Below are 14,021 nucleotides of genomic sequence, written 5' to 3' on the forward strand. Positions count from 1 at the left end.
GCAGGAGTCAGCCACCAGAACATGAGCCGAGCTGCACACATACCTGTCCCATGTTGGGAAGTGACGGTGGGCTCCTGGTGAAGGGAATGTGTGTTCATAAAGGCGAGATGTACTGGAGATACATTCAGAGTGTTTATGTGCGTGATTACGATCCGTCTTTAAACACCAAACACACTCTTTACCCTCCAACAAAAGACTAGAAGACAGGAGATGTTACCTCTGAGTTTAAAAAGTAACAGCAGAGTTACTTTAAACTGGCAGGCTTTCTGAAGTCCAGGAGGCTCCACTGGGTGCAAAAAACCGTGATTTTGCAGAAGTGTATGATAAAATGAGCCTACTTCTGAGTGGATGCACCTCAGTGTGTACTAAAACAGCCTGATATCTGACATCTCAGACCACTACAGAGGTGGCCTAGGTACCTTCACCCAGACTAAACTGGTTTTGTGGATGCAAAGCGACTGGCTCTCATTAAAGACCACCTTGTCAACTGGCATGATTTGCTGTATTCTGCTAGTAAACAAAAAGCATGGCTTTATTCATGTCCATCCAGCCTTGCTCAGAGTGATCGGAATTGTGACTCTTTTGAAAGATCTGGATTATTTGTCTCAGCTTGGCAAAAAGAGCTAGTTTTTCTGCTTCCAAACAGCTCCCCATTTGGTACCAGCACAGTTAAACCCAGTGCTGTACAATTTGGTCACAATGTGCAATTGCAGTTACACCGCGCTCCAAATTATCATGCAAATTAATTTTCCAAGATAGTCAATGCAAATGACAACCAGTATAATTTTCAAGACATCAAACTTTATAATAACTCAAATTTTATCAAACAAACCTCCAAATGATGAATTTTTTTTTTCAAAAGTAGAAAAAACCCAAATGCACTGTTCCAAATTATTATGCACAACAGAGTTTCAAAACATTTTATAGATTGCAAAGAACTGAAAATGGTCATTTGTTGAATTTGCAGCATTAGGAGGTCATATTTATGGAAATCAAAAGCTATGTCAATTAAAAAACATCTTAACAGGCCAAGTTACATGTTAACATAGGACCTCTGCTTTGATATCACCTTCACAATTCTTGCATCCATTGAACTTGTGAGTTTTTGGAGAGTTTTTGCTTTAATTTCTTTGCAAGACGTCAGAATAGCCTCCCAGAACTGCTGTTTTGATGTGAACTGCCTCCTACCCTCATAGATCAGGAGCATCCTCAAGCAGAAGCTTGAGGATGCTCCAGAGGTTCTTAACAGGATTGAGGTCACACCAAGAGTTTCTCTCCTTTTATGCCCATAGCGGCCAATGACACAGAGGTATTCTTTGCAGCATGAGATGGTGCATTGTCATGCATGAAGATAATTTTGCTAAGGAAGGCACTGCTCTTCTTTTTTACCATGGCAGAAAGTGGTCAGTCAGAAACTCTATATACTTTGCCAAGGTCATTTTTACACCTTTAGGGAACCTAAAGGGCCTACAAGCTCTCTCCTCATGATTCCGGCCAAAAACATGACTCCACCACCTCCTTGCTGATGTCGCAGCCTTGTTGCAACACGGTGGCCATCCACCAACCATCCACTACTCCTCCATCTGGACCATCCAAGGTTGCACGGCACTCATCAGTAAATAAGACCGTAAGTAAAACTAGTCTTCATGTATTTCTGGGCCCACTGCAATTGTTTCTGCTTGTGAGCACTGGTTAGGGCGGCCGAATCGTAGGTCTATGCACGACTGCAAGCCTCTGGCAGAAACCTTCCTCATTATGCCTTTATCTGCACAAACCTGTCTGTGCTCTTAATCAGCCACAAATTTCTTCACAAAACGATGATCACACTTAAGTTTCATGAAATATCTAATGTTTTCATACCTTGTCTGGGGCATTGCATTATTTGACACTTTTAGGCAGCAGAGAGATCCTTTTTCTTTTCCATATTGCTTTAAATCTGTGACCTGTTTAATAATGTGGAACACTCCTGTTAAATTGTTTTCCTTTAATTGGGCTCACCTGACAAACTAATTATCACAGGTGTCTGAGATTGATTTCAGTGCCCTGAGACAAAACATTATCCACAAGTTTAATTGAAAAACAAAAGACTGAATGTTTATGTCACTAAAATCCGATTTGCATAATAGTTTGGAACATGGTGTATAATGGACAATATTACAGTTTGCAATTGCAGTTACGATCTAATACATAAATGGTATAATGAGTCTACTAACTTGCTTGATTATCGAGAAAACTGTAAAGAATAAGGATAGTTTGTGCCGCAAACGTGGACAAAGTGAAATATTAAAAAAAAAAAAAAAAAAAAACACTTGTGGAAATACTGCAACAACACAAGGGCTTGTTTTTCGGAAGACAGACCACAATTGGATGAAAATTGTTGCCTCACATTTTTAGATTTTGGTTGTGTTAAAATTTGTCTAGTTTGTGTGCAGCGTTTGGTGCTAGAATTATCTGCTAACTCAGCATTTACCAACACCTTCCTCTCTGGCAGTTCCACCACATAGAGTAAATCTGGTACCTTTAGCCTCATAGAAATAAAGGATGAAATATTGAAAGCCAACATGCTGAACATCAAAACAGCAGATCACAAACCAATGTTAGTCCTGCAACTGTCATCTAAATGTCTCAGATATCTTCTCATCAGAGAGGAAGTTCTCAAGCTTGTTTCAGTAATCCTCCTTATCATCACTCCAAATAAAGACATACTCTCTAGGTGGTGACGACATTACTCCTGCATGTGTCTTCTTGCTGGTAATGGGTTCAGTCATGACCAGTAAACCCCTGATTAATGCTCTGCTGAAGGATTTAGAAAGAAGACACCTTACAATATCAGTCTGTTTTAGGACCAGGGGGATTTTTAGTGCTGTAACACTCAGCCCCAGGCCATCTCCTGTGAGTGTGACTGAGGCTTGAGTCATTAATGTGTGTGTCTGTGTCAAATTACATGATCCCAGCATCATCAGTTCCAATAAACATAGGAGCACTTTCAGGGACAACTAATTCTGTAGCTAAGAATGATTTCAATGCTGATTTTTACTAGAATCATGTCAAAGTTTAATAATCTGGTATTGTGACAACCCTGACCCAAGCTTATTACTAAAATAATAGTTTTTAGCAACTCAATAAGAAAAGGGCTAGATACCATTGACTATGGGTTTAGAGCAGTGTTTCCTGACATTGTTCCCATGGTGCCCCCCCTTCTCGGATCTAAGATAAGATGAGCCCCCCTTCCCCAGGCAAAAAAGTGATGTACTACTGTCAAAATCAGCATTAATTTCACTTGTTTTCTTTGATAAAATCAAGACATAATAGACCTAAATACACGTTTTTCTTACCCAAAGATAACTGTGCAAATCTAACAATAAAAAATCAGAGTAGACAGGGCCTCTGACACCCCTGAGATCTTTGCCACCACCCCTAGAAGTGCCCAGACACCACACTGGAAACTGGTGGTTTCGAGCAGTGCTTCTCAACTGGATTAGTTTTAGGATCCACCACCTCCTTAGTAGCAAACTGTTACCAAAATTTCTTAAATTTCAATCCTAACCAAATGCTTTTTAATGAAAAGGGGCAGTTTGAACATGAGATGAGCCGAATGATCTAATGGAACAAAAAAAGTGGAGATGCTCTTAAAATTAAAGTATATCACAGACAATTTGACAGGGTTTTTTCCAGGCAGACATCCACAACCTACATTGCATGAACATATTTCACATCCATCTGGGAAACTTCCCATACAAAGTGTTTGGGAAGGGCAGGAATTTTCAAAAATTCTTTAGGAGGGTGATTGGAGGAATATTCTGTGTCAAATGCATTACAGGCCAATCAGAGAGACAAGACAAAATGAGGTAGTAGACATGAGCAGCAGTCATAGTTTATGAGCAGTGGAGCTTGTTGGTGGATCAAACTCATGCTGAGGAAGAGCAACATCCTTTCCTTCAAGAGTATGCTACAGTTCTTTGGTTCTCTTTCAATGAAGAAATGCTGTCTAGATATGATCAAAACCACCACTATAGTTACGTCTGAGCTAATAGCTTCACCAGTGCCAGTCATTGCTACTGCAACTAAACCCTGCCTGTAGCTCCCACCTCATTCTCCTCATTGGAGATTGGTCTGGTCTGGTCTGGTCTGGCATAATCACGGTTTAGGAGAGGGTTTAGTAAGTTCTGCAGACACAGGCAAAGACTGGACCCTTCAACAACTTTTTCCCTCTGGATTGAAGAAGAACTTTTTTCATCAGCTGAGCAGGGAGTAGACTCAGAGCTCTGCTGGACACAACATGCTGCTGATTGAACTAGGGTTATTGATGTGCAGGTTTACTATAACTTTACAAAGTTTGATGGATTGACCATCTTGGATCCATCTTGGGAAGCTTCAAGCTGATACGTTTGCTCCTAATCAGAGACTGGCCGAGCCAATCAGCATCATATCAGGGGACAAGAGGTACAGTGGTAGTAGTTTGATCAGAAATCATCCAATTCCCCTTCAAATTGTATTGTGAAAGGTTCTGCCCTTCCCAAACACTGTCTATGGAAGTTGCAGCAGTTGTAGGCATGAGGCACTAGCTTCAGCTCGGTAATGTATGACTCCCTCAACAGCCAGGCAGGTGTGACTCAAACATTATATTTCCACAGTATTTGGTGAAAGCAACAACTGCATCTTAGGTTTCCAGCACGCTGGTTGCTCTGTTGCCAGTGGTAAACTGAAGAGTGCATCATAAAGCTCAGGCGCTGTGCAGGCGCTGCAGCAGGGTAAACTTAATTTTTATGACTGTGGGAATCCATGTCTCCACTCCTCCCTCCTCTCCCAATGAGCTCTTTCCCTCCCTCTTTCTCTTCTTCACTGGCCATCTCTCATCATGGTCCACGCCCTGTCTTACAGGATTAATAGCCTCGTAAATTTCTGATTCTCCCTCTAGACGCCTAAAGACAGAGTGATTTAGGGGAGAAGCATCTGCTGGCTTGTATATATGCAGTCATGAGCTCATTTTGACAGCTTCTTATTGGGTGAAAATGTGCCCCTGTGTGAACTTGGCTGCATGTTAGTGTGAATGGGTTGATTTTGTAGCAGGTTTGGACATGAAAGATTGCACAAAAGACTCTCAATAACAGCAGAATAAGCAGTGATTCCTGGATGTCTGACATCGTTTTTAATTACTCAAGCTCATAAACACATACGCTGTTCCTCTGCAATGATCTGTTCATTTTCAAGGTTGTTCCACCAATTACAGATGCACTAACTGTAAACATTAGGGCTAATGTCAATGTTTAAAATAACTATTTAGCAGGCATCAATGCTAATCTTTTCATCACTTCTTTTGGCGTAACCCTTAAATTCCACATACTCTGTCTGTGCAGCAGCCTGCACACAAAGCACACTACAGATCAAATCATTCCTTTCTAGTCAACCTTTGCAGTTCTACTGTATCCGTCTCAGGGAATAGTTTTCCCAAAACTGATATGAAGAAAACAGGGTTATCAGACTGTACAACCCCAAAAATATAGATTTTTTAAAAACGCTTTAATACATTTTGAAAGTGTTTCGACGAGGTGGTAAAGGGCTGTTCAGTCAGTAAGAAATGTTCTCAGTTATTAAGAGGTGTATAGTGTAGTCCTCTTTCTGATGATAGACCACAAGAACTTGTTTAGGCCAGGTATGAACTAAATTTCCACTGAAGTTCTAGAGGTCCTGGAAAATTTCCTTTGAAATAATGAGAGATTTCCAAAACATAAAAAACTCCCTTAATACCAAAAGTTTCGAAGACATCGCCAAAAATGTTGTTAATATTCAAAAAGGCCTTAAAAATACCTAGAAAAGTTTCGGAAAACTTATCTTAAAAAGTCTAATGATTAACATACAAAAAATTATAACTGAAATTTCCTGAAAAATTTTCATAAAATTTACAAATAATTTCTCCCCAAATTCCATGGAAAATTCTGGAGTATTCCAAACATATTCCCGTAAAAATCCAAACAAATTCCATGAAAAATCAGGAAAATTTGGAAGGAAATGTCCTACCCAAATTTCTAATCATATTCCAAAGATTTTCAAATTAATTCCTCAAGCTCCAATGAAAGTACCAACATTTTTTTAAAGCACACCCACCTCTAAAATATGACATATTCTCAAAAAAAATCAAGAAAATTCCTAAAATTTCAATGAGAAATCCTCAAAAATTTCAGATCAAATTCATAAAAATTTACCAAAACATTCCCCCAAAATCCAAACAGTTTCCATTAAAATTCCATGAAAACTTTGAAGGCAATTCCCTTCAAAAATGTTCAGGCAAATTACCAAAAATTTAGAAATGAATTCCTCAAATTCCCATTAAAGTGACAAAAAATTTGGTAACAAAAACATTTTCACCAACATTCATGAAAGTTTCAAAGCAAATACTCTAACAGAAATATCAAATTTTTTAATTGAATTCACATTTACAAAAATAAATTTCTAAAAATCAATGTTATTACTATGTCATAGGAAGGCCAAAATGTAACAAAGTCCTCATATGTACACACAGGGTCTCAAGAGGATTTGATCTTTATAGCCCTACATTATTTTTAAATGATCAAACCGTAAGCTTTCAAATCAACTCTGATGTCTTCATAAGAGGGAATGTATCAGTCAAAAAGGGCAAGCAAACTCCTCTCTCATACACTGCCTCACGTTTTAAAGAATACCCCCCTATGTCGACTAGGCCAAGGTTAGAGAAGAGTGCCGTTAATCTACTGAACACCTGCAGTTGTCGACTTCACCTGGAGTCACCAGTTTAACAAAGGGAGAGTGTTGTGTGCACAGACAGACGATGACTGATATGTGCATGTATGGATGATGTAAACGCTGCTGTAATGGAGAAATGTCAGACGACGAGGGGAACTTTTGAGTATGGAGACCATACAGTCACGCACACCTGCATCCACGGTCACACAGCCAAATGTATGAGTAAATGCATGGAGACAGAGTATTTAGAAAAAGAGAAAACAAAAGGCAGGTTTTGAAAAAATAAAATCAGTTCATGTCTGATATAAACAATATAAACCTTGATATAAATTCCTTTACAAGCGAATAAGCTTATAAAGGAGAAAATGTTTGGTACTTCCATACTTTTTATACAAATTATTGTAAAACAAACATTATAGTACAATAAATCTGATGACTGATAGTATCAAAAGCTGCCCAAGCTTTACAGGAAAGGAAGGAACCCTTCAAAAACTGCGATTAAAGCCCTGTACACAGTTTAATGTGCGTAAAATGATGGTTAATTGTGAAAATCAGACAATATTTAGAATATTAAGCATATTTTGGTAATTAAAAAGAAGAAATTACCCATAAAATGGAAATGTTTTGTTTTAAAGCTGCATTTTATAACAAAATATCAATATTGTTGTTTCTGGTATCATAAAAACCCTGTATGGCAGTGAGGTGTGGAAATAGCTTGGTCTAGAGGTGTGATACTGAGTAGACATACAGAGAGCCCTTTACATGTAAAGGTTGAACTACAGTAGGGTTACTGTTGTTGTCAGAGAGCAAACATGGAGCACAGGAGGCATCTGTGCGAGTCTGACCCTCAGAGGACTGAAGGTGCTCCGTCAAAGACGAGCTGACCACGGAGGAATCTGGGTCAGAGGGAGGGGCATGTGTTCGGAGCAGGTCTGCAGGTGTCAAGGAGTGAGTGTGTTCAAGGTGGTTTGTTTAAAGTTTAACTCGGTAGCACTAAACATCAGCATGATAATAACAAAAACGAAACCTCTTAAGTAAGGCTGTATAAGTATTTTCAAAATGTATTGTTGGTGTGATTAAATGATTCAGTCTCTATTGTTTGAATGATTCAGTTAAAAAAATGGAACTTAAAAAAACATTTAATCTATAAGCTGGGTGCTTAGAAAGGGGAATAAATAGAACATACCTGCAGGGACAAACTAACCACAGTGTCTAAATTGTAAAAACAACATATTTGTATGTTAAACAGTGTGCAGTTAGGTTGTGATTTTATAAATCAGTCTTGGTAAATAAAATTTGGCTTTTTCGACAAAAAAAAAAAAGACAAAACAAAAAACCCTCAAATAACCAAGATTTCTACAGATTTCTACAAAGTAATTTAAATCAAATAAAAATATGTAAGTGTTAGTAGGTGCAGTAGGTGCAGTAGGCTCAAACATTCGGACTTGAACAGGGATCAGGCATGAACAGCCTTTTTCAAGTCTAGCCACAAATTCTCTATTGGATTGAGGTCTGGCCTTTAGGCCACTCCAAAACATTCCCTTTGTTGTCCTTAAACCATTTCTGTGTAGCTTCGCTGTATGCGTCGGCTCATTGTCTTACTGGAAAATAAATCTTCTCCCAAGCATACAGAATAAATAAGATTGTCCTCCAAGATTTCCAACATTTTGCAGCATTCATTTTACCCTCTACCTTTACAAGCCTTCCAGGGTTGGCTGCTGAGAAGCATCACCACATCATGATGCTGCCGCCGCCAGGCTTCACAGTGGGGATGGTGTGTTTGTGGTGATATGCAGTGTTTGGTGTCTTGTCTGATGGCCAAAAAGCTCCATTCTTGTCTCATTAGACCAAAGAACTTTCTTCCATTTGTCCATGGAGTCTCCAAAATGCCTTTTGGTGAACTGTAGTCCAGATTTAATCTGAGTTTTCTTCAATAGTAGCGTTCTCTTTGCCACTCTCCCATAAAGCTTTCACTGGTGAAGAACCCAGCCAACATTTGTTGTATGCAGAGTCTCTCCCATCTCAGCTCTGTCAGAGTAGTCATAGGTGTCTTGGTGGCCTCTCTCACTAGTCTCTTTCTCGCATGCTCACTCAGTTTGTGAGGACGGTCTGATCTAGGCAGATTTACACATGTGCTATATTCCTTCCATTTGTTGATGATGGAACCCTGGGGGATGTTCAGAGACTTGGAAATGTTTTGTATTTATTCTCTGACTTAGACTGTTCAATAATCCTTCCTCTGAGTTGCTTGGAGTATCCTTTTGTCTTCATGATGTAATGGTAGCCAGGAATACTGATTAACCAGTGAATCAGCGGACGTTCCAGACACAGATGTCTTTGTACTACAATCACTGAGACACATTCATTGCACTCAGGTGATCCCCATTTCACTACCTGTGACACTACTAGCACCAATTGGCTGGACCTCTGTTGAACTAGATCGGTCACTTTAAAAGGGGTTAATATTTATGCAGTCACTTTTGTACATTACAGATTTTTATTTTATTGACATACTCTACAGAAACCTGTTTTGATGTTGACGTTAGAGAGGTTTTTCTAGTATTTTTTCAGTCAAAAAAGCCAAATTATATTGACCATGATTGATTTATAAAATCAATAAAGGGGTAGAACAACTATGGGGGTGAATATTTCTTATAGACATTGTACATGTTAAAATAGTGAGCAGGAAAGAAAACTGAAAAAAGTCCAAAATTGAGTATAAATGGGATGCTGAGACTTCTTAAGTGTTATCTGGCTCTCTCCTGTAAATGGGTAGGTTCAGAAAAGGCAGTAAAAAGTCAGTGAATCTGTCTGTTGTTGACTCCACAATTCTTTGAACATTAAGGTAGAAAAATGCAGCAGATCTGTATCATCAAACTTTATGATAAGTCTCCTTGATTTGCTCTCTTATCTCTCTCAGACACACGCACAGAGCTACAGATGTTCAGATAAAAACATCCTACATGTAGAGGGCTGCTTTATCTGAAGAATTCCTCTCTGCATGTTGTGTGCGTGGGCGCCCAAACAAGGAGTCCTCAGTGAGCTGGTCAGAATGTTCTGAGTTTTAACCATGGGGGTCAGACTTATTACATCATCAGTACAATGATTATCCATTCATACACACCCACCATGGGGACGAATGGGTCACCAATTTAAGGCCTGCAAATGTTCTGGTTAGCATGGAATCAGGACTATTTCTGCAGCTCACAGATCCTGTCAGCATGATGCAAGTGTGCAAAATGAAATCCAGGTTAAACTCAATTAAGAAGACTTACCTTCAATGTAACACTGCCCCCCTGTGGTAAAGCAAGAAACTGCAGCCTGCATGCATTTCTATTCATTGGCTTGTCCTCTCAGATTCCAAAACGGCTCTAACACAATGACAGGTGTGGTCCATCATTAACCCTCAAAGATTTCAAAAAAGGAACCTGGAAAATTACCTGAACCGGTCTACCGTCTTCTGATCCAATCATATTCCTCCATTCCATCAGCGAGCGCTGCAGGGTGTCCAATCCTGTCTCCCAGAGCCGCATGTACCCGCCCATATCGACTGTGACTACACCTCCAGAACCCAGAGCAGCCATGAGCACGTCTGACTCTGACACTTTAGACAGCCAGCTGGTGTACGGAGACACAGACATGGACCTGTATACCACAAACCAGCAGGAGGGTTAAATTATAATGGTTTAGAGAAGAACAACAGTACCTTCACTGAAGTATTTACATGTATCCAAAACATGCAAAACCTGCCCAATGACAACAAACTTGATCTGAAAAGTCAGAAAACATGCAGTTTGGTGTTTAGCAGGGGTGAAAATCTTGCTATTACTCACAATTTGATCTAATTTACATTTTTGGGTTCATGATCCAAATCAAAACCAATACTTGTTACAAAAGGGTGATTATTTTAATATCTACTCCCATCTGCTGAGCACCAAGAAGTTGAATTTATTATTTGACATTAAATGAAAAAAACAATATTTGTTAACATTAATGCACAAGTTTCTTTCTACATTTTTATTGAGTTGATTAAAACCATTTGAATGCACAGTGGAAGCCCAACAATTACTATAAAATTCAATAATACCTAATAAAAAAGTAATTATAATAAATCTGTCTGTTTATGCCAGACAACTCAGTGTTTTCCTTGTTAGTGAACGATAAACACTAATGAATCTAAACCCCTAATTTCTGGTGGCACTGTACTAATGCAGGTCTTTGAAATCAAACCAACAATTTTGCTGATATTTCTATTTTTAGGTAGTGTCATTAAACTGTATGAAAGATACTCCATTACAACACCCAATTCCAAAAAAAGTTGGGGAACTGTGCAAAATGTAAATAAAGCAAGAATGCAGCAATTTGTTAATCTGATAAACTCAACATATCAGATGTTGATTCTGAGACATTATACCATTTCATAAAAAATATTAGCTGATGTTGAATTTGATTGCTATCACACATCTCAAAAAGAAGAGACAACAACAAGTAGGAGCAACGATGTAGTGGTAACCTACCCATAAAGAACAGCTGGAGGAGCATTTTGCAACTACTTTGGTAAATTTTCAACACAGCACCCTGGCAGCCTAAGTACTGCTGGCACTAAACTCTGACAGAACCTGATCCCTGGACCAAGCAGAATTCATTGATGCCTTCACCCTCAACCATTACAACCAGAAGGTTGTTTATTATGAAGACATCAAAAGAGCGTGTTTTGCCAGCTACAGTGTGTTAATTAAATGCATTTGTGGATTAAGGCACCTGTTTTGAATTGTTCCTACCTCTTAATGTTATTTATATTATGGATATAATACAAATTGAGCCTTTTGTTGGCTTTAAAGCTGCAGTGTTGTTGACTGGCAGCAGAACCTGGTAGATTTTTGCGATTGAGGCTGTAGTGTGCATGCGTAAAAGGCGTGGGCCGCACTAACACTACACTTTGATGTCAAGTGGGGCGGCCAAAGAATATCTTCCTGTGGGCCGCAATTGGCCCGTGAGTTTGAGACCTATGGTGTACTATAACCCCAACCCTGTCTTCTTCAACAGTACATTAACTTCACAGAGATGTCAATAAGTAACATGTTTTCCAAAAGAACTTTAATCCATGCAGTTAAAGCTGCATCACGAAAGAAGAAGCCATATGTGAACATGATCTAGAAATGTAGCCATCTCATTTAAATGGTGTGAGGCAAAAGGAAAAGCTGTTCTGTGGTCAGATGAATTAAAATTTGAATTTTTTCTTAGAAACCACAGAGGCCATGTCCTGTGGACTAAAGAGGAGAGGGACCATACAGCTCGTTATCCTGGCACTGTTCTAAAGCCTGCATCTCTGATGGTATGGGGTTGCATTAGTGCCTATGGCCTGGGCAGCTTACACAGCTAGAAAAGCACTATCATTGCAATGAAAAGTAGAAAGGGGTTTTAGACAAACATATGGTGCCATCCAGACAACATCTCTTTCAGGGAAGGCCTTGACTATTTCAGCAAGACAACGCTAAACCACATACTACATCCATCACAACACCATGGCTTCATAATAGAAGAGTCCAGGTCTTAAACTGGCGTGCCTGCAGTCCAGACCGTTCACCAATAGCAAACATTTGGAGCATCAGAAAAGGATAATCTGTCAGAGAAGACCCAGGACTGTTGAGATGATAGAATCCTACATCAAAAAAGAATGGGACAACATTCCTCTCTCCTCATTTCCCAGACATTTACAGACTGTTGTTGAAAGAAGAGGGGATGCTACACAATGGTAAACATGGATATGTCCCTACATATTGCTGCCATCAAATTCAAAATGAGCTGATATTTTTAAGTAAGTGGTAATATGTTGTTTATTACCTCCACCAAGGACGTTATGTGATCGGCAGTGTTCGTTAGTTTGTTAATTAGTTTGTTTGTCAGCAACACAACTCAAAATGTTATGGACGGATTTTGATGAGATTTTCAGGAAATGTCAGAAATGGCATAAGAAAGAACTGATTAAATTTTGGGAGTGATCCGGATCACCGTCTGGATCCAGGAATTTTTTAAAGGATTCTGTACTATTGGAAGATAGGGCTAATGGCGGAGGTCTAGTTTTCTACGGTGAACTCTACACAGCATCCTGACTTTTTTGGAATTGGGGTGTGAAACATACCAATACTTTTGTACTACTCAGGAAAACTCACCAGCAGATATCTGGCAGTGTGGTTTTGTTTTAAATTTGTTCTGGTAATATTTCTGGCACATTCTGTGACTATACTGGTGTACCTAATAAAGTGACAATTGTGGCTGCACAGAGAATTTGTCAGTATTTCTGAATGCAGTTCTGTCTTTGTCCACAGGCTGGTGCTAGAGGATGATCAATGTTCTTGGTACTTTTTGCAGAGTGTTTGAATTGACTTTACCTCGGGACGGGAATATATTTGACTTTTTTGGAGTTCAGATCGGTCACCTCCAGGTACGCCGCCGTCATCGGGGGAGTGACGTCTAAATGATGCCAAAGAAAACTTGTTACACCCTGAACACATCCTCTGGTTGAACCAAACGTTTCCTTGAATGATCTAGCCTCTGACCTTTAGGGAAGACCTCCTTCAGAGGGACCTTGCTGGGTGGGAGGGCTCGGACCACCTGATTGGCTGAAAGCAGACTGACGCAGTTCTCCCGCTTGGCTGAGCTGGAGCGTATACCTCCTCTGAGGAACATGTGGGGGCCGGTGTCACTGCTTTTCATCGTTGACAGATCAGCAGGTCTCTTAAAGCTGTAGACCTCATTAGGGGACTGGGCAAAGGAGGAAATCAAGACAATAAACACCACTAAATATATATCAAACACAAAACTGTTGATAAAAGCTGTGAAAATGTTAGGTATCATTCTTTTTATGAAAAATATACTACATAAAAGAGAACAAAACACCAGTTTTATCTCAAATATGTTTTTTTCCTTGGGCATCTTTAATGAGCAGAGAAAAATTTTAATCTAGAAATCTTAAACATTTCCAAACATAAACTACTATTTCTACATTATTTCCTTGAACATTCTCACCACCAGGTCTGGGAAGCCAACAATGATTTGTGCATATGAGCCAGTGTCTGCCAGGACTCGGTTTGGTGAAACGATCTTCTGGTCCAGGGCTGCGCTGAGGTTTTCGTTTGGCAGCTGATCACATGACAACATCTGGGGTATGGTGACCTCAGCTGGAATGGAGATACGAGGCAGAAAGAAAGAAGAGCAAGAAAGAAGACAGGAAACTTCTAGTACAGGTAAGGCAAGTCATAGATTGTCCTTGTTTTATAATTAATATGATGGAACAGTTT

At 39.4% G+C, this 14,021-nt stretch overlaps 1 protein-coding gene across 3 annotated transcripts in view; it reads right to left on the reverse strand.

Moving 5' to 3' along the window:
- vwa8 (von Willebrand factor A domain containing 8) overlaps positions 1 to 14,021 on the reverse strand; it is a 101,225-nt gene that overhangs the window by 28,504 nt on the left and 58,700 nt on the right. For all 3 annotated transcript variants that reach the window (XR_005992966.1, XM_041806697.1, XM_041806698.1), the window contains 4 exons: positions 13,750 to 13,901; positions 13,281 to 13,485; positions 13,113 to 13,194; positions 10,161 to 10,365 (listed from right to left, as the gene is read on the reverse strand). Coding sequence is in view for 2 of the 3 variants with exons in the window: in XM_041806697.1 (XP_041662631.1) it covers positions 10,161 to 10,365; positions 13,113 to 13,194; positions 13,281 to 13,485; positions 13,750 to 13,901 (644 nt within the window). In the remaining variant the exon portion in view is untranslated. The remainder of the gene's footprint in view (positions 1 to 10,160; positions 10,366 to 13,112; positions 13,195 to 13,280; positions 13,486 to 13,749; positions 13,902 to 14,021) is intronic.

The sequence above is a fragment of the Cheilinus undulatus genome, linkage group 15 (genome assembly GCF_018320785.1).
Source record: "Cheilinus undulatus linkage group 15, ASM1832078v1, whole genome shotgun sequence".
In the NCBI taxonomy this organism is placed as follows: domain Eukaryota; kingdom Metazoa; phylum Chordata; class Actinopteri; order Labriformes; family Labridae; genus Cheilinus; species Cheilinus undulatus.